General features: G+C 38.5%; 1 protein-coding gene across 1 annotated transcript in view; it reads left to right on the forward strand.

Moving 5' to 3' along the window:
- PHF21B (PHD finger protein 21B) overlaps positions 1-24,890 on the forward strand; it is a 165,800-nt gene that overhangs the window by 111,100 nt on the left and 29,810 nt on the right. Inside the window, exon 4 of the mRNA XM_040565494.1 lies at positions 16,644-16,736. Coding sequence (XP_040421428.1) covers positions 16,644-16,736 — 93 coding nt within the window. The remainder of the gene's footprint in view (positions 1-16,643; positions 16,737-24,890) is intronic.

A 24,890-nucleotide genomic window follows, 5' to 3' on the forward strand; every position in this document is an offset into this window, starting at 1 on the left:
CGTGGGTCTATAACCATCTGCTTCATACTGACTTCTTGACCTGCTGCTTAGTCTTCAGCATGAGCTAACATGACTAACAGTGCATGAGCGAACTGCACAAAAAGCCTGTGGCATTTTAAACAGGCAAGCCCAAGGGTGACGTTGTGGTGCTGCCCATGTCATCATGCCCTGTGGACACAGGTTCATAAAGCAGAGTTACTGTAGACAGAGGAATTCTGATGTCTGGTACAATTAGACAGAGCTAGAGGAACCTAAGGATTAAAATCCGTCTCTGGGATCCCACTCGAGCTGCTGTGAAGGACAGCAGCATGGACAGGAAATTTTGCATCATGGGCTTTGCTGAGGTTGTGGTAGGGACCTAGGTTCTCTGGAGTATTCCCTGCCCTAAATCCCACTGGCAATTGTGCTTGCCATACCTGGGCCCAAGGGTCTTGCCTGTGGACACACAGACACCGTGATCAAGGAGAGAGCTGAAGCAGTCTTAGGAGCCTGTTAACCACTCAGTTAGCCTTTCTGTTTGGTCTCCATGGTAGATACTGAAAGCACACCTGTTGGAGAGTATGTCTGCTAAGGAGCACACAATGTGAGGAGGTAAGACAAATTTTATGGGGGAGTTGAAGCACAGAAAGATGAAGTTACTTCTGGGGTCACACCGTAGGAGAGAGTACAGGTTCATCCATCACAGTCCTGTGTTTAGTCCATTGCACCACACCTCTCAGGCTGTCAGACACACTGCGAATATGCGTAGGACAAAGACATTGGATTGCTTTAGTATGGGACCTCAAAGGGTTTAATGTCACGTATTCAGTCTCTTAGATCATTCTTTGACAGCTTTAAGGCTAGTTATGTTCAGGATGTATTTGTAAATGTAGAAAAGGAAAGGTGTCTCAGCCAAATTAAAAAAAAAAAAAAAAAGATAAGGGGAGGGGGGAACCCCAAGGATTCAAAGCCCCACACAACATCCAATGATCCATTCAGTTCTTGAGGCTTTACTGACTTTTAACTCTACAATTAGAATGTTGTAAAGAGCATGGTAATTTAAGGAAATGGATTACAGGGAGTGTGTAACGCATTCTGCTTGCATTTGCACCATTTTAGCTGCAGATTTATTAAGAGAGGTATATGAATTTACTCCATATTTAAATAGGGGTAGCTTAAGAGCAGAATTTGGCCTTACTGCTTTGATATATGCTGCGTAAAAGCACTTTAAAATTTGTATTTCTTGCTAAACAGCATAAAATTACATCCTTTCAGGTTAATTAAACCATTTTGCAATGCTGGTTGCTGTTGATGGAATATTTAAATGTCAGATTCAGAATAAGCACTTAAGCTTCCTGATTATAAATGGCTTCCTTTTAAATATCCAAGACATATGCATGTGGTCAATACATCTAAAGTACATGGATTTCTTCTTTTCTCAACCTGCATTTTCATTTGGCCTACAATAGGGTCAAACACCCACCGGTATCAAAGGCTGAATAAAGACTATCAACAGCTGAATAAAACCTGATTATGCCCAATGTGGTATTCCTTACACAGCCAAATATTTCTAGTGAAGGCAGTGGAGTATTCAGCAGGAAAGGATAAGCAAAAATGGACTTGCACTGACTGCCTGATGCTGCATTTTAAGAATGTAGGAGCAATCCTTCCCATTTTGTTTCTGTGGGGACAGACAAACAGCATGCTGTAGGTTGTACCAGGAAACAACACAAAGTCCCGGTTTTGGAGACTGTCCTGTGGTTCTGTCCTCTGCTACGTTCATGTCACTTAACGACACTCTGCAGGTTCATGTGAACTGAGATGTAGATCTGGATATGCTGCTCTAGTGTTTATGGAATAGATTTCCCTCCTGCAAGTGTCTGGGAAGAGTGTCTACTGAAGAATGTGAGCAGAAGGAGGCAACTAAAGGGGCTTTCATTTTGATTCCTGATCCTGCAGAAGAATGACTGAGCTCTCAGCTTGTTTGTATATTCTCTAGGTCCTTATAGACAGTTCATTGCAATTAATTGGCTGGTGTATAGAGAATCAACCAGAAGTGACCAGGTGAAAGGAGGGAAATGCACTTACTTGAATTTCACACCTTTCCTTGGGAGCTATTTTAACTTGCTAATACAGATCTCTTATACAGTCTTCAGTCTCTAATACAATCTTCATGTGTAGGAATATATAGGTAATCCTCTTATGGAAGTTTCTGTGATATTTTTATACATTCTTATATATCATCCACATAAACAAAGTTTGGAGTCCCTTGTTCTAATGCTAAGAGTTTCTAGCATGTTACTGTTTTGACACTAATCGGAGTAGCTCCCATGGAGAGCTTTGATTCACTTCAGAAAACGAAAGAATGCTCTAAAAATGGTAATACACTAGAGCTGTTTTGTTGTAATTGTCTATGCCTCATGGAAATTACCTGGCAAGCATTCTTGAAAATGTCAGAATTTTCAAGTTAGTTCTATTTAAAATGGGGGAGCAAGAATGCAAGGGGATGGATAGAAAATTTGAGGGATGTGTGATTCAAACTTGAAGTGCAGTTTGTAATAACGAAAGATGATAAACTTTGGGTGTGGGGAAATCATCTCTCAGGTTTTCTAAATTACAGGATAAATAAAAACATCCACTTATTCTACATGTACTGCTACTTTAATAAAAGGCAGCACTTTAGGAAATGAAAGGCTTTGGAATATAGCCAAACGTCTTAGTTCTATTTATCATCAAAAGGTGTTTTTTTTTTTCATTATCCATGGAGTTTGTGGGGTAGTTGGATGATTTGCAGGAATTTCAGGGTTTGATACCAGACTGTAAACTCTGTATTTATCTTCTTTCAATGTCTATATTGCAAATACAAGCATGATAAGATTTCCTGTTGCTGTTATAGCTGTATCAGGATTTGGCAATAGGTCTGCTACTAATCTCATAATGTGTATCTGAGTCTATATTTAAATTAATTGGAAAACTGTATCAGAAAATGCTGTTCTTAAATTATTTTATGTATAACTAGCAGAGACACAGAGAGAGAGAGAGAGAGAGCAGATGCTGTAAATACAGAGTGCTGATGAATACTCAAGTAGTAAATAGAAATATCTTAGAAGTCATTCCTGGCAGTAATAAAGGCAGCAATTTGATTTCATCTGTGGATAATAAATTGGTTTCACATTGCAATAAAAGTGGTGCTTATGTTATATTAATATTTATTAGCACTTACTGAAGTTAGAGTTTAGTTGTTATCATTTTTTCACATCACAGCCATTTTATATAAAAAAAATCAAGTTAAATTGCAACACAATAAGCAATTAAAAGTGTTTGTGTATGTAAGAGAGAAAGAAGAAGAAAAAACACACACCTGTCTGTGGAGGTATTCCTATATGGAAGGCCAGACCCTCACTGCCTAGGAAGCTGCAGAGATGTGTTCAAAGTAATGGAGTTATGTGAGTTTACTCTAGCTAAAGACCTTGCTCCCTGAATGCATATTTAAACACATAAGCACTGTTCTGCTTTTTATATCAGAATTATTTGTATGGGTTTCTTGTTGTTTAACAATATGTTTTTGAATTCTTTGACTATGTGCAGTGAAATTACACAAAACATTCAGTGGCCTTTTTTGTGTGATGTGTGAAGGATTGCTACCTTGCAGGATAATGTGAGTCAGAGAGTGATCTGATCCAAATATAACCAAATTTGTTCATCTCTAAATTCAGACAATAGCCGAATGGCAGGACAGATATATTTCCGTTTCCATCAGTGAGAAGGACAGAGTGTTGGCGGACAGCTGTTAACAGCTATATTGTGTGTTTTTGATACTCATATATGTGTACGTGTGGGAAAAGACTAGCTACTAACTTTTATTTATCATGAGCCTGTTTCTTCTTTGACTGCTTTTAAATCACTCTTAGGCTTGATCTTGCTTCAGTGCAGATAATTGTTATGCAGGAGGTATGCTGTAGACTTGTGTCATGTTTTGCCCTGTGAGTAGAAAGACTGGCATTGGACTTGGATTTTTATCAGTATGAAAACAGAAATGTAGACCCTTTTGAAATAGGCCAGGTACCAGCCAAGGTAAGAGGAACCAAATTTCTTTTTGTTGCTCTTACAATCAGGCTTCAAAACCGTAACTTCTGATTTTTTCCTGTAGGTGAGCATAACCCTGAGTTTAAGTTTTCTATGTGTATAATTCACGTCTTCAGTAGGATTAATCCTGTGCTTGTAACAGAGTTTGTATTTACCTGCTTTTCTGTGCTGGATCTTAATCTTTTTGATTATTCTAAGTCTTGTCCAAATATTGCCCTTGGGGATTTGGCCAGTGAAAGCAAGAACATGTCCCCATTGCTTTTATACAAGACATTTAGTTAACGAGGACAACTGTTTTTACCTCAGTGAGGTCCTTATTGTAGACTTCAGTATGATTTTATTAAGACCCTAGTTCAGTGACTGTCATCAAATTTGCACATATAGTGATTGACTGTGATATTACAAACGATTTGATTGTTGTATCCCTCACTGCTTCAGTGAGACTGGCTGCTTTAGAGATAAGTTTGATTTTTTACTGAACTAGCAGTGACTGAATAGGTAATACTAGGAAGTGCCTGACAACTTTGATAAGATTTAAGTAACATGTATTTCCTGTAGTTTGCTGAAGTGGTAAGGAGGATTTAAGGGTCTTACCTGCATATTTACTGTCCTTATGTGTGCAAAATGAACACACTAGACAGCCTTATTTAATTTAATGTAATATGCATTTCTCTTTCAGGAATGAGTATGTTAAAACATTCCAAAAAGCAACTGTTTTAGCCTAACAGTAGTGAGAATCTCAGAGAAATTTGGCAGGGATGCTACAGGGTATGATAGTAGAAGAATGTATGTGGTAATTAATTTGCAGTTGCTCTAATAAAATCCCACTATTTGCAGATTTCACAGTGTTAACTTCAGAGTGAAATATTACTACACTCATTTTCCCCTGCCCTTGTCTTTCCAAAATATACAGCCAATAATCTATGTTCTATCAACTTGTATTACTTCTTAATATTTTTTGTTATATGGGAAATTGGACACTGCATTTGTTCGTATTGCTGGAAAAGTCCAACCTTCCTAATAAGAACAAGCAGATAAGAAGATTCAGGTTTCTGCTGTATCTGTGTTCTTAATGTGGGCTTCAAAGCAAGAATAAGTGGCTTTGAACCACCCTATGAAGTTCAAAGTGTTTACACTTTGTTCTCAGGTCTTGGGGAATATGAGATCAAACAAGTTCCTAGACAGAGGCCAAAAATTGTTCCTGCATTTAGAAGTTACTACACAGAACCAGAAACAACCTATGTCTTGATATGTAGAGTCTTTTCTCAAGACATACTTTTAATAAGTTTCAGTTCGTAAGTCTTCTCAAGAGCAAAGTACGATTCTGTGAGTGTTTTCAAATGTGTGAATTTGGAATGTCTCCACTGAAGTCTAGTATGGTGTTGCTAGACTTGGAGCAGCAATTACTCAGAAAGTTTTATTACTGTCTGCAAGATAACATTTCTAACCATTTTCCTAATAGCAATAAAATTGGCTTAATATGTCTTTAATGATTATTACATTGTCTTTGAAAGGAAACTTACCATTAAAAGAAAAAAGCATCTTTGTGACCTGTTCATCCTAATTTTCACATTTTTCAATTTATAGCATCAGGATGTAGACTACACAGAACTTTCATGTCTAGAAGTAGAATATAACTGAAGACCCATGTAGCATTTTTTATCAATGTTTTGCTTTTGGGGTGAACAGCATACTATAAATGACCCTGTCTGGGTAACAGCCAGTTAGTCTAAAAAACTAAAAACGTTTCAGGTAGTAAAGTTCTCTCTACATGTCCCTGATAGTTACTGTGAGCTTAAAATTCCATTCTCCAGTTAAAAAAAAAAAAAAAAAAAGTATTTGTATTTCCTCTTTTAGCTCTGGGAATGACCGTGGAATGAAGTTCTGATCTCTGCAATGACCTGTGCATGGATACATGCACAGACCTTCACTGGGACCAAGTTAGGGCTCATAGAGGTTTGTGGTTATGCCTTACGAATACATTGCTGTGCTGCCAAATTGGCAAAGGACATAAACTGAAAACAGGATGTATTTTTTCCATATGTCTTTAATTTCTAGCAAAAGAGATTTAGAGTAGATCTTTGAAAGTACTTCAGTGCTGAAGTGAACCTAACTGTCTTGAGTTCAAAACTTAGAGTCCCAAACTATTTGCTCAGTAGTTTTCAAGTCTGGACACAGGTGAAATCTCTAAGTGCCTGTATTCCTACTTGTCACATTCCCTATATGCCAAAATGTTGGTGCAGTGCAAGAACTCTTGTCAAGTCAAAAAGGGTTGAACAGCAAGATGCCCAAAGCATTGATTAGAATTATTGGTCCTTTCTTCCCCCAAGGGTTCTCAGACCACTGAGCCACAAGACCATGTTCTTTCTTTTCTCACTGACTAATTTAGCAGAAAAGATAGGAAGAGTCTAGCTCTCGAGTATGTTCTGACATTTAAATTGGTTACTAGAGACTAAGTCCTGGCCAGTGTGGGAACTGAAATCTTCCTTCTGTCAAGCAGGTACTTCAGCTCCCAAGAAATTGGCTGAAGAGAAAGACAGGAAGGAAGAAGAAAGGAAAGCACAGCTGTCTGGGAGTTTGTTGTGAATGAAACTGCTTAAACGGTTTTGCCCCCGAGGTGGGGTCTCAGGAGATGAATCCCAGTTGTGCTGAAGCAGGTCTCTTTCAGAGCAAAGTACCAACAAGACCTGGAGTAAGTAGTAAAACACCAGAATTGAAGTCTATCTAGGCAGCTTCTGCCCCAGGGTGCTGGTTTGCAGATTTCTTCCTAAGGTGTCTCTTCATACTCTTTGCATACCTGCTCCGAGACACCTGGGTTCCTACTAAAGAAATGCAGTAAGGCCCCTAGCAGGTGGACAATGTATGTCACAACACCTTCATGTGTTTGCGGATTCAGTTCTAGACACTGAGATGTTGACACCTTGCTTCCAGGCTTGCCAAGAAGTGAACCTTCAGGTGTCTTGATAATGTTAGAAGTTAAACCTAAAGTGCATTAGGATTTTAATGTCTTTAAGGCTTGACAACAGCTAAGAGGAGGAATGAGAAGGTAGTTTTGAACTCTTCACTTGGAGCGAGGTTGGACACAGGCACACTGGGGCTTTTTCTGAAACTCACACCTACTAGGACTGTGGAAAATGGCCCAGTATCCAGGTTTGTTTGGGACTAGCAGGACAAAACCTCTTAAGCAGGAGCCAGAAAAAGTCACACAGCTACATAGTAGGCCAGAGCTGTGGCTTGATTTTTTTTTCTGGTTTTCTACTTGTGATTTCCGTACTCGAGGCACAGGTACAATTTCTAGGCAGTCAAACAAAGGAACATTTGCTGATTTTAGCGTTTAGAGGGCTAGTTTTGCTAGCACTAACATAAATGTCGAACCTCAGGAAGTAGAGGAGTTTTTCTGTTTATTAACTCTCAGATTTTTCTGGCTCTGTCATTGTGGGAAAATACTAGTGTTCATTTTAGTATATTTACAACTCCAGAAAAAATATTATGTGTAATACATGATGATGTGTTCTGAAGTGTGTGTATATTCTTGTACACAGTGTGTATATATGTATCTAGATGTATTTATTTATATACATATATATTTGCCAAATCCTATTACTATCTGTACAAATCAACAGAAAAGATCAGCTTTTCTGTTTATATCATCAAAGGATCAACTACATTTTAAAGTGAATTCTGTAGAGTTTATCACCCTCCAAAACTAAATAAGGTGCTGCTCTATTCTGCTTATTTCCTTTTAATTAGAAGAAGGCACCTAAATAACGCCATCTACAATGATTTTGAACAGCTGCAATCCTAGAACTGTTGAATAGCGAAGTTAAGAATTCAATAGCGATGGTAATTCAGCTGTGGTGTACTACAACAGTATTTCCCACTGGGTTTTGGTGATGGGCAGGTGGCTCAATATTGCTGAGTAGCCTGCCTAAAAAATAAATAAAGCAAGCTTATGGGATGTTTTGCACATTCAAATTAACATTTCTTGGGAAAGTTATTGCTTTCTTTCTTCTAGCTAACTGTATTAACAGTAAAACGTTAAGATCAGTCATATTTAAACACACCTTGTGTGGAATTTGGGCAAAGACGTGTTCCTTCCCCAAGTTCTGTGCTCAAGGATGTTATGTTCAGTAACAATGTACAGTCATTATGGCTGAGCAGCTCTGATAGCTTGCTTTCTCCAGAAAGGTTGGAACCATCAAGCCATTTTTCTGTACCTTTGTCTTTGTGTTTTGTGCTCCCCCTTCCTCCCCCCAGCTAGGAAACATTGTTTTTTCCCCTTGCCTTTATTCTGGTGCTTGTTGGACACTTTCCTCAGCTAATTCAGTGAGCAGAAAACTTTCTTTATCCTGGCTCGAAAGCTGAATTAGCTCAGCTCAGGGTCTGACAAAAGGGCCTGTGTGCCAGTGAGCAATTAGATTGTCTGAAGCTGTCACTCCCCTCATGTTTTCAGAGTGACTGAAGGATGCATAATAAAAACTCAGAGCCAGAACTGCAAAAGCAGCTCTGAGCCCTTTGGGTGCTTGGGTGGAATGATGTGGAACGATGTGGATGGAAGGTAGTCTTTGTTTTTCAGTAGCTGCGTGGGCCATTCTGGTGTGTGAGGATTCCTCAATCTGTAAGGAGTGGCGTTCATTTTTTCCATAATTTTTCCTCCCACCACCTTCTCTTCCCATGCCCTAACACTCACGCCCTGGGACAGAGCAGCAGTGCATTAGCAGGTGCCAGGCCCCTGTTGAAGATTTTGCTCCTGCTTGAACTCGCTTGAGAGAGGCAAGACTCGCTTTGTGCAACACGCTGTACATACATTTTTCCCCATACTCAGAAATATTTTCACAGACTGTGAACAGAGAACAAGTAATTTGAAGACATTAGTCATTAAAAACATCATCAACCTGGAACAGTTCAGTAGTTAAACAGCAAATCTTTTATGAATAAGCTGAGCAAGAGACTATAGGTTTGATCACAGCTGCTGAGCAGTGTTGCTGCGACTTGGTGAGACTATACTCATTTGTGCAGGAGGTGGAGACTTAATTAATTGAATATGATTGCTGAATAAAGCTTAAAATCACAGAACAGGTATGTTCATGCTAATGCAGTTTGCATTGCTGAACTTTTAATTTTTTTTTAAGGAAGTTAGACTGATCTAATCCTGACTGTTTCCTTTGATAACAATAACGGTGCCTCAAAACAAGATACTAACAAGGAAATAATGTGATGGAAGCTGTGTTTAAGAAGAGGTATTTCGCATGGCTCTCTACCCCCTTGGAAGTAAGCAGTGGGGTTTCTGAAGCAGGGAAGCCCATGAACTTCATTCAGCGTCTTTCCTTTGGTAGAATGCTTGTCCACAGTGTGGCCAAACTGAGTCTGTATTTCTGATGCCCAGATGGGAATGTGCAAGTGGCAAGAAGTAGAGGTAGTGCTCTGAAAAATCTGAGAGCTGTGGTAAAAACAGAAAACTCTTTGTTTTATCTCTGCTTATTCCCCCCTCGTGAGCTTCTATACCACCTGTGGGCTTCCTTGATGACAAGCACAAATAATGCAGCAGCAATGAAAAATTGGGTCGCACCGTCACATTCAGAGCAGGTTTGGGATTTAAGATGGTGCCTTGCCTCTTGCTGCTTGCTTGCTGCTACCGTCTTGCTGGGTCATGCAACAGGCAGTGGGAGCAGTAGCACTGTTACAGTGCAAAAGCATCTGGCATAGGTTGAATTGTTATTTGGCTGTAATGGGGGGTGGTTTAAATGGTACTGTTGGAGCCCAAAGAAAGAAAGGTTTCAAAAAAAAAATGGTACTTAAAAAATGCAATGGGTCTTGTTACATCTCTGATTGTCTACTTCATAACAATAATAAAAGTGCACACAAGAATGTGATTAATGAATTCTGAGTGGAAAGAAAGGAAGGGGGGGAAATAAGCACTTTTAAAAGCTGGAATAGAAATTTCTGTGAAATCCCAGCTAAATTACTGTTTACACAAAATATGTGCTTGAAGTGCACTCTCTTTGGGATACAATCCAAGTGTGAAACTAAAATATGCCATTATTCTACCAAATTATTAGAAATACCATGTACAGTGATTTCACCATACTTTGAGAATGAGGAAAAATGTCCATAGATTTTTGTAGCAATTTAGTCCAGAAGGAAATTAAAAATAGGTATGTGCATATGTCTTGCAGGAGCCTCAAAGTTAAATCCAAGTGCACAGTGCTTTTACTGGATGACTATATGGAAAAATAATAGCATTCAGATATTTAGATTAGCTAGTGAATGGTAACTATGTGGGATTATTGAGCTAAGGTGCAGCAAGTTTTAAGTTGAATGAACTTGGAGGTTGCATATAGTGCTTTGCATTTATATAAAGCAAGCTCAAGGTTGAATGCAGCATTCAAGTTGTAAAATGGATGTAGAATGGGTAAAAAAACCTGCAATTACTTCAGTGATGATCCATTCAGGTTAAGAATTTTCATCTTTGCTGTTGCCATAGCAATCTGTTCCCCTGTCACTACCACATTAAAAATCCATTCTGTAAAACTATTGTTGCCAATATTGAACACATAACAGACAAAAACAATTTTTTTTAATAGCTTAGGTATATTGTTTGCAACAGGAAGAACTAGATCTTAAACAGATGCATGTGTACTTTAAAAAAAAAGATTAGTATTTTTGTAATATATTGTAAGAACACTATTTGTGCTGCAGTATTGATGTCGGTATAAAAGAGTTTGCAAATAATACAGCAATGCAGTGTCAGTTGAACTCAAATAATTGAACTCTTCTGCTAAACTACAACAAACCCCTATGTTTCTGAGTTAAGTATTAATTTTGGTGACATGCTGTAGCGGCAGGCTTTTGAAACTACGTGGCTATTTAACCTTCTGCTGCTCACCAAGTCTGATTCTCTTCAGGGATTGACTTCAGTGGTTTTGTCTGTTCTGGTGTAATTCTGGAATGGGAAGAGAGTTGTGTCCCCTGACAGTTGTACATTTGTGATCTACACCGAAATTCCTCCTGTACCCAAGCTCAACAATGAGTTTAGATGGATAATGAATTGTAGGAATAGGCTTTTGTAAGTACATCCAAACGAGGAAGGAAAGGAATTTATAATTCAAAGCTAAACTAGCAAGACATAGTCAGACATAAATATATAAATACATAAATAAAAATATATTTAACCAAACTGAGTACAATGTAAATATCTTTCAATAAAAACGAGATATATGCCTGTGCATACTCTGGGCTGAGATGCAGAAGTTTACTAATATCAAAAGGTATCCAAGCCATGAATTTAATAACTCAGGAGTTGACTAATAACATCATAACAAAGAGTAGACAACTGAACGTATGGCCCTCAGTCTGATCACCAACAATGCAAATCTCATCCCTTTTTCTAGCTCAGCATCTTTTTATCATCTAACCATCTCTAGCGTTCATCCTTTGAATTCTTATGCTCTGACCATATCATGCTTTGTTTCACTTTTTGTGTCTTCCACTTGCCACTGTCCCTACATACTTCTGTCCCTCAGTTCTCTTTGAGTGCCTTGATCTAGGAACAGTGTTGATTTAATGCAGAAGAAACATCAGAGGAGAAGATGCAGCAAATAGCTACAATGCTATTGGGCATTAATGGAAGACTTGAAGGCAAGAAGTGAATTTAGTTTTTGGCTGCACCTGGCAGTATCTTCTAATTTTTTTCCTTTTCTTTTGGTTACACAGGATGAACTTTTTTTGGTTTTTGGCTTTTAATGCAACTGTATCCTCCTGTCTTGGGACTTTGGGGTTAGTTTTCTTTTAAAGAACGTTGTTGTTGTTTTTATTATTATTATTATTATTATTAATAATAATAATCTTAGTAAACTGCCCACTTATAAAGAGTATTTCATTTGCTTCTCTTCACCTGTTTTTGCAATTCAACTGTGACCCTTCAGAGCATGCTACTGGGTAAACATTTACCCAAGAACTGAGACTGCGGGTCACCACACAATGGGCCTGCTCTGCTTCCTCTCCAAGAGCTCCTGCAGATGGCTCAAGCGAAAAAGGTGCCCCTGGCATTCCAGGTAGCCGTGCACCCTGTATAGGTCACTAAAGACAGAAGTTTGGAAGTGGTTTATGTTGTGGCCATACACGTTCATTAGCCATTAACTGTTACAGAGGGTGATGGCATGGTTGAGGTTCCTCTTTCAGTCCAAGAGGGGGGCTGGTGCTTGTCGTAGGAGTTGACCTAGGGGTCACAAGCTCCCAGATGCTTACCTGTATTAAGTGCTGCTGGATGTAAAGTTTGGTAAATTAGGCAGTGTGACATACATCTGACAAGCTTGTTTTTATTTGAAAACTCTTCACAGTATTAAAGATAATAAATCTGTCTTAAATGTATAAAATCAAAAGAATTCTTGAGGCCAACGTAAATTTGGCTCTTAACTTTCCCCCATCACTACACATTTCTGTACTCCTTCCACATTGTAGGTGTTTCAGAGTGTCACCAGAAAAGCCCAAGTAGGCTTAGATAGAGGAGAGATTTGAAGTTATCTTTGACTTTTATGGACCTTTTTTATTAAAATGCTCAGACCTGTAAATGTAGTAATAAGAAACTCATTTATCGTGACAAAAGCACTGCCATAAACTATTCAGCACTCATAAAATAACCTTTTAAATTATTGTTTCTGCTGGTATCGATAAATTCATACAAAGTGCTTAAAGGTCAGGCATTGCCAGAAAAATGTCTTTTCAGCCTGTTAATTAAAGGTTTGTAAGAATGTACACCAGCTTGCTCTTTGGACAAACTGGAAAAAAGGAAGGAGAGGGAAAAAAAAAAGCGCGCCACATGGATTAAAATGATAGTGTGGAATTAGAGAGTGACAAGTGTTTGATCCACCAGGCTCACCAAAATAGTTGTCACTGACCTAAAAATTAGGGGACTCAAATGTGACTGTGCACCGACAGATGAGATGACATTAATCAACCGTAGGGATGAGAAACTGGAAATAGGAAGTCTGGCTTTTCGACCTTTACAACGGGTTAGCCCTGACAGTGTCATTTTGCCCCAGATATTAGTTTTTTCATCACTAAAATGGAGACTGGCCTAGGTGAAGTACCTTGAGATAAAGATGAAATGTGTTGCAGGAAAAGTCGAGACATTTCTGTTGTTGAATGTTTCTAATACAACATCTTGATCTATTTATTGCCCATGCTGAGAAACAATAACAAACCAATGCAAAGAGTGAAAATTAAAGTAGATTCTTAGGTAGCTCTCTGTCTGACCATGCTATAGTACTATTATTAATGTGAGGTTAAAATTTTGAATTTTCTCTCGGCCATATGATTTTTGTACTGACATTGTTTGAATATTAAATAACAGATTCTTACTGTAACAGCATTTGCAAGCAGTAGGCTGTATCTTTGTCACTGAAAATTTCATAACCCAAGAATGCCGTAATTTGTTTTTTCTCTCTTGAGATGGCTGCAGAACTCCTACTTCAGGAAAATAAATAGGAAGATTTTTTTTTTTGAGAATGCAGGTGACAGAACTAATGGTAGTTCATTCCTCCGATACCCACAGACAATACATCCTGTCTTTGTTTTCAAGTGAAGCCAAGAGAAGAGTGCAGAGTAGTTTTATGACGTTTCTTGTTTCTTCTCATTCACATTCCTTTTGATTCCATTGCTGTGTGTTTTTAAACATAGCAGAATTGGCACAGCAGTACACCCAGCAGCTGAGATGAGCTCCTTTCTCACAGGATAGAGGCACTGTATTCCAGACAGATTTATTTTATTTTATTTTATTTTATTTTATTTTATTTTATTTTATTTTATTTTATTTTTCTCGTGATTGATATCTGAAGTAGCACAGATTTGTTACTCAGACATGGAGTTTTTTTGCATTCTACCAACTGATAACCACATCTTATCTTTCAAGCAAATTGATTTGTATCTTTATAGTCAATTCCCAATTTCACTCATTGTCAGCACTTCTGATTTTGATGCATGGTATTCTGTCTGCCAGTCTGAAAATCCTTGCAAATCCAGTCCTATCTGTAGGAATATGAATGTCTGAATGTGTTTTTCCAAGGCCCGTGGTAACATGTATAAAAACAATGAGAGTTGCAGCCACACTTTAAGCACAACCTTCCAGAAGGAAGAACTTCTTGTTTTAGCTTGCAGTAGAGGTATATGTGCCGCCCAAGAGAAGTTTTGGAGTTTGCAGAGAAAACTTGGCTTGGACTCACTGCATTACCAAAGAAAACTTGTTCTATTCATAAACACTGATGGAATTGAGGGAAAATGTAGATCATACTGTGTGATAAACTTCTAGATCCTCTAGCATAGGTTGGGAAATTCCTTTTGATATTGACCTTAAAAAGCAAAATAACTGGGCTGAATTAATTAGCTCATGCTAGTATAAAGCAGGGAGTGGTGATACATCTAATAAGTGGTGATAGCAGCAGGTGGCAGCTCAGGTTCTCCTTCCCTCCAGACTGCAGGAATTCATCATGTTGTCCTTCCCAGTGTGTGAGACCATGATATGGTAGAGAGGACAAAGAAGTCATTAATTCAGACAGTTTTAGTATCCTTCCCATTTTTTGTTATCCCTTGTGTCACCCTATAGTGATAACTGCAGTGGAAACACTCTCTCTACCTCACTCTGCTGCCAGTATCCTCACTTATGCAGGAAGGTAAATCTTGCATGTTCTTGTGTCCTCAGGTAGAAATGCTGTGTTTGTGTGTGTTTGTTTTCCCCTCTCTGACTCAATACAGTATTAATGGAGTATGTTTTTCCATAGATAATCCAGGGTACTGATAATCCACAAGCACTCAGAAAAAAAAATGACTTGCATGTTTATAACTGTACAACTCTCCTTAGTGGTTAACTCTGGCAAATTTTAAACTTTTCTGAATATATCACATCACATAACCAGATGTCTCTGAGAGGAGTGGCAGTGTAGAAAATATGAAGTCAGTAGGACAGGTAAATTAAAAACATTCAGCATGAAAATGCATGGTATTCTTAACAAACACTATAGTTAAAATGAAACAGGCTATTTTACAACTCTGATGCTGAAGTCTGAGAATAACATATCAGCACAAACCTGGTACAGTCTCATTTTGCTTGAGCTGGCTATGTTATAGTTTCATTTTTATTGATAAATTCCATGATCAGATTGGGATAACATTAGCATACTTTATTTTTACTGTCTGTGATCCAATATCTTTGTTTAGAGGAAAGCTAAATTCAGAGAAATTCACTTGAACCTGTTTTTCTTTCCTTATTAGCCGTTTCTAGCAGCCCAATAAGTTTTTGATCAGTGACTAAGTGTCTCTTGCTCTTGTGATGACAATCATCTGCTTGCTTATATTGCCATGTCATCCCAATAGCAATTAACAAACATTAGATAGAAGTTGTTAAACTTTGTCTTAAGAATACTGGCCAGTTAACCAAAATAGGAACTTTACTTGGAGGTGAGTGAATTAAAGAGGGTAAAGAGGAAAAGTTTGAAATATTCTTTAGACCTAGGTCCCCATCTTAAAATTGTAAACTATCTGTTCTTTTTGTTGGAGAAAATGAAGTACAAGTTATTTACAACATCTCAGATCCACTATTTTAGGAACATCTGTGGGTGAGGCTTGAAAAAGATGTGCCATTCAGACCACCTATAATAGAATTCATAAATGTACATCTATATATATCTGTACCACCATAGATAGATGAGAAGTCAGCAAAGAATTGGGGTTGAGCAGACGCCAATTTTTAGGGGTGGGGAATTCATGTGTTCTTTACCGTATTACAAAAACATATTTTGCTTACTCTGTTGGTGTCTTTCTGTATTCATAAGGGATAAAGACAATACTGGGTTAATAGATATCACTTCTCTGCCTACAGAGTAAGCTTTATGTAGAAGACAGCAATGTATTTCCTCATAGAAGGAGCTACCTCAGATCTCTTAAATAAGCTTTGAGTAAAATTGTTATGCAACAGAGAGAAAAGTGAGTAGAGAAAATGAAGGTGGATGGTAATAGCTGTTGAGTTGGCCCAAATGGATGCTATCTTTGCTGAATGTTTTGTTACAGCGTGCTATAGTAGATTTGTAAGTACCTTTCAGTTTTAATAATTCAGTATTTACTATTTACTAAGACACAGTGAACTTCTCTTATGACCCTGGCTACCATGAAATGCATCATCTTACCAGTGCACATTTTGAAGTCTCACCATGGTGCATTTCACCTTTCTCTTTTGAAAACATGCTGGTGCCCAGACAGCCTTCAGCCATGGCTGCACAGTTGTGTTTGCCATGTGTTACAAGAAAACTTCACAATAATGAGGCATATCCTTTGCACTCACAATTAGGAGCTGCGGTGAGGAGACAGCAGGCTTTAATGAACAGTGCTTTGAGGAGATGGTTAAAGAGAAGGAAGAGTGACTCTTACGAGGGGAGAGAGCTCCAAGTGGACTGCCATGGTATACCCTTCTGCCACGAGTCAAAGGAAGAGACTAAGAGCTGGAAAGGGAATTGCTGGGTAGGGCAAAGTTTACCTGGGAAAGTTGTGCCATTGTTTCAAACCGTGTTCAACTGTTTTTCTTCCAACAGACTTTGGGAACTATCACTGCAGTGCCCATTAAGGTTCCTCAGGTCAGCTCCTTGCAGAGGTTGGCAGGACAAGGACCAGCAGTGCTACCTCAGGTACAAAATACAGTTCCAAGGTTTGTTTTTTTTTAATGTCATTTTGTATGTATTCTGCTCTGTTCCTCTCTGGTGCCCAGGCCTGTGTAGGTCAGCACACTCATTTGGCTGAATAAAGACTAACTTATTTGATCCTGTATATTACCTGGGCAGCTCACTGGTGAGTTGAACAGCAGAGCTGTGATTTTCTCCAATTTATGAAGAACAGAAAAATCAGTTTTCTTTTGGAAGCATACTGTGTTAGCCATAAAAAAAAAAAAAAAAAAGCAAACAGATTCATTGTGGAAGTACAAAATACATATGGTGAACTGTAAATTTATGCTTTATAAGATGAATCGCAAATCACAGATGCAAAAATCTGTAAATCTATAATTAGAAAAGAGGTAGAAGTATTAACCTTTCTGTTCAAGATTTAGACTCATACACTCTTTTACTAACTTACTTGCTTTCTCTCTGCCTATCCCAGTATAGTGTTTTGACCCAACCAACCCAGATGCCAGACTGAGGCAAGATTGGCTGGGTAGGAATGAAAGGCAAGTTATGCTCACAGATCAAGACCTGAGTTTTCTTTTCTGAATATCCAGCACAGTTTCCATAACTGTACACTTTGTTCCCCCTTTCAACCCTCTTTCTCAAAAATTTTAAATGTCATTTTCAGCATGTGTTGTATTGCAGTTCTATGATTTTCTTTTCAGGCTCGTGATTATTAAGTATAAATCTATTTTCCCTGCGTGGCCCTGAGAGGTCTATTTTTCTTATATGAACATTGATCTAGCACTGAAGTCAATGTTGGGTCTTCCTATTGCTCCTTAATTTTTTTTCCTATTATTTTCTTAGTGCAGAATCTAGTAGCAGATCTATGAGCTAAATCTGCCTGGAGGAAGGAGTATTTCCAAGATAAAGGTCTTAAATTTTCTCTTGAAATTACATTTGTGGAAAACAAAAGTTGTGAACGTAAAGGAAGGTCATAGTTTTCTTATCAAGTTTGAGACTTTGCTTTTCAGTTGTTCTTTCAGCATAATGGCACATTTGCCATTTTGGGGTGTCAAAGATTTTCAGATTGCTTCTGAAAATAAATGAGGTTCAAGAGCAGCGGAAAGATCTGTAACAGGGGCTTAAATTATCATTAAAGTTATGTTTTAGCAATGATGATGACATTGCAGATGTTGCACTTAGAGAAGCATCAGTGTTCTATGCTTTTGTTAGTAAGAAGAAAAATTTTCCTTCAGTGTTAATTACAGTTTGAAGAATTGAAAAAAGTGGAAGAAGCTGATTTCCTGAACTTTTTGAAAATAACACAGATTCCTTCTACCTTGCTGTTGAGCTCATGGCAGTATTTGTGTTTGTATTTCACTTTTCACTTGTATTCTAGCACAGTCTTTAATTTCAGGCCAGTTTATGCAATCATACTTAATATTGATGAAATACCAGTGCTTTTACAGCAGCCCTGGGCCATAGTTCACTAAATTTTGTACTTCATAAAGATAGCCATGGAAATAACCACAAAGCAATCTTACTGCTGTCAAAACTAAAACAGAAGTATGCAGCTACAAAGAAGACCACAGTATCAGGAGTACTTTATGTTCTGAGCATTTTCTGACTTTTTACAGGCCCAGACCTCCTTCTTTGGCAACTGCCTTGCCCCATTTACAGGCTGTGTCTTTCTCTGCAGTTCGTCATGGTCTATACGTTCCTCTCCCTCCTGAAGTTTGCAGATAAATTTAACATTTCCATATTGGATTCCATATTCTCCTTATATGAGCATTAGTCTGGCTGTAGAGACTCCCTTTGAAGGGAAGCTTTGAATATTGGATAGAATAAAACAGAAGAGTTCAGTTCAGTTGGAAGGGACCTTCAAAGATCATCGAGTACAAGTGCCTGACCGCTTCAGGGCTAACCAAAAGTTAAAGCATATTACTGAGGGCATTACCCAAATGCCTCTTGAACACTGACAGGCCTGGGGAATCAACCACCTCTCTAGGAAGCCTGTTCCAGTGCTTGACCACCCTTACAATGAAAACATGTCACTTTGTTGCAAAATCTGTGGGAATCTTGGTTACTCACTAGTGGATAGGTTTGATGGGTAGCCTGTGTTGCTGATAGAGGTATGGGTTTGCTGGAGCATCCAGAGTGCTCCATGCTACATATTTTACATGTGCAGCCATGACAGATGAAGGTTTGAATAAGGCAGTGTGATAAGAAGTGTTCCTTGAGGATGGTGATATGCTGTCAGTTGGCACTGACAAGAAATCCAGTCTTCGGCAGTATGGACAAAGCTGAATGTATGCGTGTAGCAAAGGGGTCTGCACCCAGATGCAAACTCTCCCCAATGCCTCCATCTTCTCTGCCTTTCTGAGTTCCTGTTCTTAATTAGAGAACTTATCCATGGTGGTGGTGAAGAAGAACTGGGATTGCTGATTCTTGAGTCTTTCAGATATAGTCAGTGTCATGAACATTTTGAAAAAGATCTGGAAAGACTGATCTCCATGATAGTCTGCAAGTAGGAGCCTAAACTATACAACATACAGGAAAAATTCAAGCCGTTTTAACACTTGACACTGTACCTTTTCCCCCAGGTAAAGTCTCATGTTTCTCCAAATCAAATACTGTTTTGCAGAGTATCAGGAAGGTGAGAACTGTCCCTTTTCTCCACTGACACCATTTGCATCCATGCAAATGATGGATTCAGATCCATGTCTGGCTTAGGTCTGGACTGTGCTGCCTCTCAGAGCCTCATTGTCAGTTGTATAAGCCTGTGGTAGGACTCTGGTCACACAACAGCCTGAAAGAAAGGTTGTCCCAGTCTGCAGTACCTCAGCAGAAGCTTGGAGGAAGTCATTGCACCACTTCATGTCCCTAAAACCTTCGCTTTCACCTCTTGATATCTGAACTTTTTGTGTGCTTTCATCTGGTTCAGGCTGCCACCAAACAGAACCTGTTTTTGTCATTGTGGATAATGGTGACACGATATGTAAAGACTAGTGATGCTTCATCCAGTTTCAGCTCCTTAAACCCTGAGCAGAGTTATGTCGTCATTTAAGCTTTTTGGTTTTGACTAGTCATGGCTGGTCAAATCATTATAATGTGCCATTATTGTTGTCCAGAATCACAAAAAGCTCTTAGCATGATGGACAGCATGAAACAGTGACATCCTGGTCTTTAAAGTGACAGCAGAATTTGGGCTCAAGGAAAGCCTGGTTGAGTGGGTTGGTCCTGAGCCCACCTATAGATGAGTAAGGATAGGAAGAGAGCAGACAGATGTTTGTTGTGCCTAAAGGTTTCATGGACACTTTGTATTTAACTTGAAGCAAGTTAATCACAGATGAGTATCTGGGAGAGAAGCAAGCTGGCTTGAAATACTGAGGAGAGTAGAAATAGAAGTAAGTTATTGACTGTTGTGTTAAATCACAGCCTAGCTTTTATACTTCTATTGTAATCCTAAACAATAAGGATTAAATTCTTTCCTCAGAGGCACATAGATAACTGCATATTCAAGGACAGAATCATTGTGCAGAACAAAAAAACAGAAATCCTTGTCAACTTCAACCCCTGTGTGTTGTTTTTTGTGTTTCTTTTTTTTTTTTTTGAAATAATATTGATTTTAATTTGCTGATTTAATGGTAGTTTTCCCCTTTGTAAATGGAAAAAAGCCACTTAATGAATCACCAACTCAATAGCAGCGATGCCAAACCGGAAAATACAGGAAGTATAACTGAGGAGAGATGTACGTTTCATTAGCAAAAGTCAGTCAAGTTCCTCTGAAAATACAGTTTTGTGTTCAAAATACTGATAATGTTTTTAATAAAGAACTCCCACCTGACTGCCTTCTGCCAACATCCGCAGAAAGCAGAGCTGACAGATTCCAGCATGAACATTTCTCCGAGCAAAACTTCTGTTTCTAGTATCAAGCAAGGCTGAAGAAGAAATAAAACTTAATGAAATACCTTTGTTGTCTTAAAAAATGTACAGGGGTTATGTTATCTGGGTATCACCTTGTCACTAAAGTTGGCTGTCCATGACTAACAAATTGAGGTACTAAAATATAGTAGGTATACAGTCCAGAGGAAAACATCCAATATAGTGCGTGTGATTTGAATATATGTCAAAATATCACAGAGTGATTTTGGGGTGTTTACTTTGCACAGCATGTAAAATGAGAGACGGGTGTTCATTTTGAGGTGCTAGCTGTGGTTCTGGTCATACTGAAGCCTGTTAAAATTTGCTGTTGATTTCAGTGAAGATTAAGATTTCTTCCCAGCTCACCCAGTCCAGAGCAGAAAGGATTGAAAATGTGGGCTAGTATACTTGCTTGGCTTTTGTTCTGCATTTCATATCATTCTTCTGTGGCTTTCCAAGCTTGTATTTCAGGGACGGCAGCAGATGATAAGGAGAAGCTGATGTTATCTGGGGACAGGACTCCCTGAGCTGGGTCATCTTGCATGGCATTTCCTTGTGGTGCACACTGAAGAGAAACTTCTCTTTTGTGTAGCTCCATCAAAGGGAAGGAAGAAAAACATATATGGATCCATAAAAAACATATATGGATCCATAGTCACTTGTGTTTTTAAATCTTCCTGCTGTGGCAAGAAAATAAACTGTGTTTAATTTGTCTGTGCTCTCAGAGCAAGCCGAAGACAACAGGAGCTTATCAGGAAAGGAACCAAAAATCAAGCAAGGTGGAAATGCTCATATTTAAGTCTGCTGGGCATACCGTATTTTAGGGTGTTTCATTGTTGTGAAGTTATGAATAATTTTTTCTTTTGCCCGATTTTTAGTGATCTAAAAAAAAGATGGAGAGTCAGCCCTCAGCTGGCGTAAATAGACACAGCTTTACTGAAGTCAGTGTGCATCTGTTCATTCTGGTGAAGGATATAATTACTCCACATTGCACTCATTTTATCAGCCATTGCTAATGTTTTCTGTGTGATCCTCTAAAGCTTTTCAAGAATGAAAGCTCTGTCTGCTGCTCCCAGCGCTTTGCCACTGTGACATATGAATTGTGCCAAATCCATTTTGAGTTTTTGTTTTTAAGCTCCAAGTACAAGGGTGAAGTGAAAATAAAGTGTGAATAATGGTCTTTCTCTCAAAGGCAATGTGATATTGCGTTGAGATGAAAAATTTACTCTCATACAGATCGGCCCTGCCAGTATGAAGCGCTGATTGATGCTGAGCACGATCCAGCTGATATCTGGTATAGGGAGGGGGAGGGCTTTTCAGTGCTGCTGACAAAGCTATAACAAGATCCAGGACTGGAAGCTGAACTTAGGCAATTTCAACCTTGCAATAAAATGCCAGTTACGAGTGTAATGAAATATTAAAACAGTTTATTGGGCTGATGATGAATTCATCATTAAGAAGTTCTTTGTATTTTCTGTTAAAATGAGCCTTCGGTTTCTGGGGGAAGTTCTATGGCCAGTTTGTGAGCTGGAGGATCACGATAATCCCTTTTGGTTTTGTAGTTGAAGTACTTTTTTTATCATGTTCCCTTCCTCACTGGGTCGTAAGGAGAACACATTTGCCAGAATTCTCATAGCACCTGCAGATCTGCACCGAGATTACTATTCTAATTAAATCCTGTCTTTTAGGACTGCATATCATTGCCCACAGAGATGGGAGGAATCATGTGTCTTTGTTCTCTTCTCCTCCTTCTCCCCCATACTTGTTTGGGTTGGATCTTGAGGGCTTATTTTGTAAGGGTTTATCTTCTTTATCTTACCTTCTTTTTCTTCACTACAGCACATAAGTAGCTTACCTGATGGAATGTAGCTCAGGAAATAGATTGCCCGTGATCACAGTTGCTTTTGTCAATGGTGACATACCAGGCTCTCCCACCTCTGCCACTCAACCATTCATGCACCTCTGAGGTATTCAACAATTTGCGCTCTTGAGAGCTGGAATGATGTTTTGGTATAATGGAAGCCTTTGGGCTTCACACAGGGACATCCGGATGGAGTTTAATGATATAGGATGTACACAAAGTTACGTTAGTCACAGGAGCTGATGCCCTTCTGATCTTAAACTCTTTAAAATATATGAAATTAGAGGTTGCTGAACAAAAGTGCACCCTGCACATGTCACAGGATCAGGCTCCATGTTAGTTCCCTACCTGAAAAGTAGACAGCCACCTCGTGAATTCTCAAGTCTGGAAGTATCTTCTCAAACACCGTACTCACCTGCAGGCTATTTGGGAAGTACCATGGGTGTCTGAATATTGCAGCCTAAAATCAAATGTTTCTTTTATTGTGGTTATTGAGCACACTCAAGAACAACGTGGCTTTGTGAAATCATTACATTCAAGCAACAGCCCTCTCTTCCCGTACATTTATAGCCCTGGTAGTATCACATTCTGCTTTGACAGCTGTCAGAAGTTAAATGAAAGATATTTGGGGAAAGGAGGGTTGAGCTACAGGAGAAACAGTTGTGGTTTTCTCTTTGTGACACACATGCTGTCTGTTACTTCCTCTTTTTTCCTCCTTTTCCAAATTTATGCACCTTGTAATGTTGTGCCTCTTGTAATGGGGACTGGTGCCATCCAACCTATGCTACTTTCAGTAGAAAAGGCTTCTTTCTTACCTTCCATCTAAAATACAGTTCATTGGTGATTGTCAGCTGCCAGATTTCTACTGGTGCTGCTGTCTCCCTTCTGTCTCCCAAATTTAAGCTACAGCTTTGCAGTGTGGGAAAGGAATTTGTTAGCTCTTTCCTTCATTTTTTTTCCTTCCCAGATAACACCATTTATTCTCACAGAGTACTATAGCAGGTTAGTTTTTAAATGTGAAACTCTGCTAAATGTTAGCCTAGCTGCTTTTTAAGTACTATGCCTAGTGTTTCAATTCACAGGTATTAGAGCACTGCAGAGGGGAATGGCTTTCTGTGCTTGTTTTCTTTTTTGGATGCATGCCTGTGGGCTGAGGAAATAAATATTATTTTAACTTATTTTAGCTTTAACTCATGCTAGGAGCACCTGAAACTTTTCTGTAGTCAACCCTTTTTATTATTCTGTAATAAATCTACTTTCACAACGTTAAATGAACTTGTCAGGGAATTTGCAGAGGTTTGGACAATGAAGACCACTATACCTCCTTCGTATCACAAGGTGGCAGAAAATCCCCAGCTTATGTTCACGTGCGCTAAATCAGATCAAATACTTCAATAGGTAGTGCTCTATAGGGAATATGTTACTTTGGAAAATTACATCTGTTTAATTGTGCAGGAATAGCTTATTATATAGCACAGTCATATGCATTCATCCACAACTTGCAGAATGAATATAATTGTGTAAAGAGCGTGTATAGAATTCATTGAAGTATTACATCTGACAATCAATACATATATAGGTAATAGTGTAGAAAAGATAACTATGTAGCTAGAATATATATAGGCATTTAGTTTTAATTAGGCTTTTGGTTAAATATAAACATGCAAGTAAGAGTGACAGATACAGTAGATCTGGGTAGACTGCATGACAGCTTTTGGCTAGAAAAACTACAGAGATGACTTTTTGTCAGACTTGATTTTTTTTAAAGATCCCAGTGACTGTTACATTGACTCTTGGATCTGAGATACTATTTATTTATTTTTCTCCCTGTATATATGTACTTATCTGTTTGCATGTTTACAGTATTTCTGTTGGTAACTGATGTTATACAAATTTACAAGAAAATTGTTTTAAGGAGAGATCCATCATTTAGATGTTTGCCAAACAGCTTACAATTAAATTTATATTTTTTTGGCCATGAGAGTACATTTTAACTGTATTTTGCCAAGCGTCTCAGACTTTTTCTGAATAACAACACTATTTCTGTGCACATATCTCTGAGCACATGGGCATGAGCAACTTGTTAAAGGCTTACATATGAAAGAATTATATAAGATATAACACAGGAGGAAAAAGGATACTATTATGAAAATATAAAAATAGATGTTAAAATATCTGCTTGTATAACTGACTCTGATACAGACATGAATGCTTTAAGAGTCTGTCTCTGCTTCACGACTGCTATTGCACTGGGCTGTTGTTCACATTAGAAGCCTTAGTTTTGCAAAATGCCTGGGCTAGGATGGTTCTAAACCAAACCTCTGTGCACTGCTTTTGAAAATAAAATAAGACCATTAATTAATTTTGAATATGAAGCTGCCTTCTTAAATATCTTG

This window comes from Cygnus olor, chromosome 1, assembly GCF_009769625.2.
Source record: "Cygnus olor isolate bCygOlo1 chromosome 1, bCygOlo1.pri.v2, whole genome shotgun sequence".
In the NCBI taxonomy this organism is placed as follows: Eukaryota; Metazoa; Chordata; class Aves; order Anseriformes; family Anatidae; genus Cygnus; species Cygnus olor.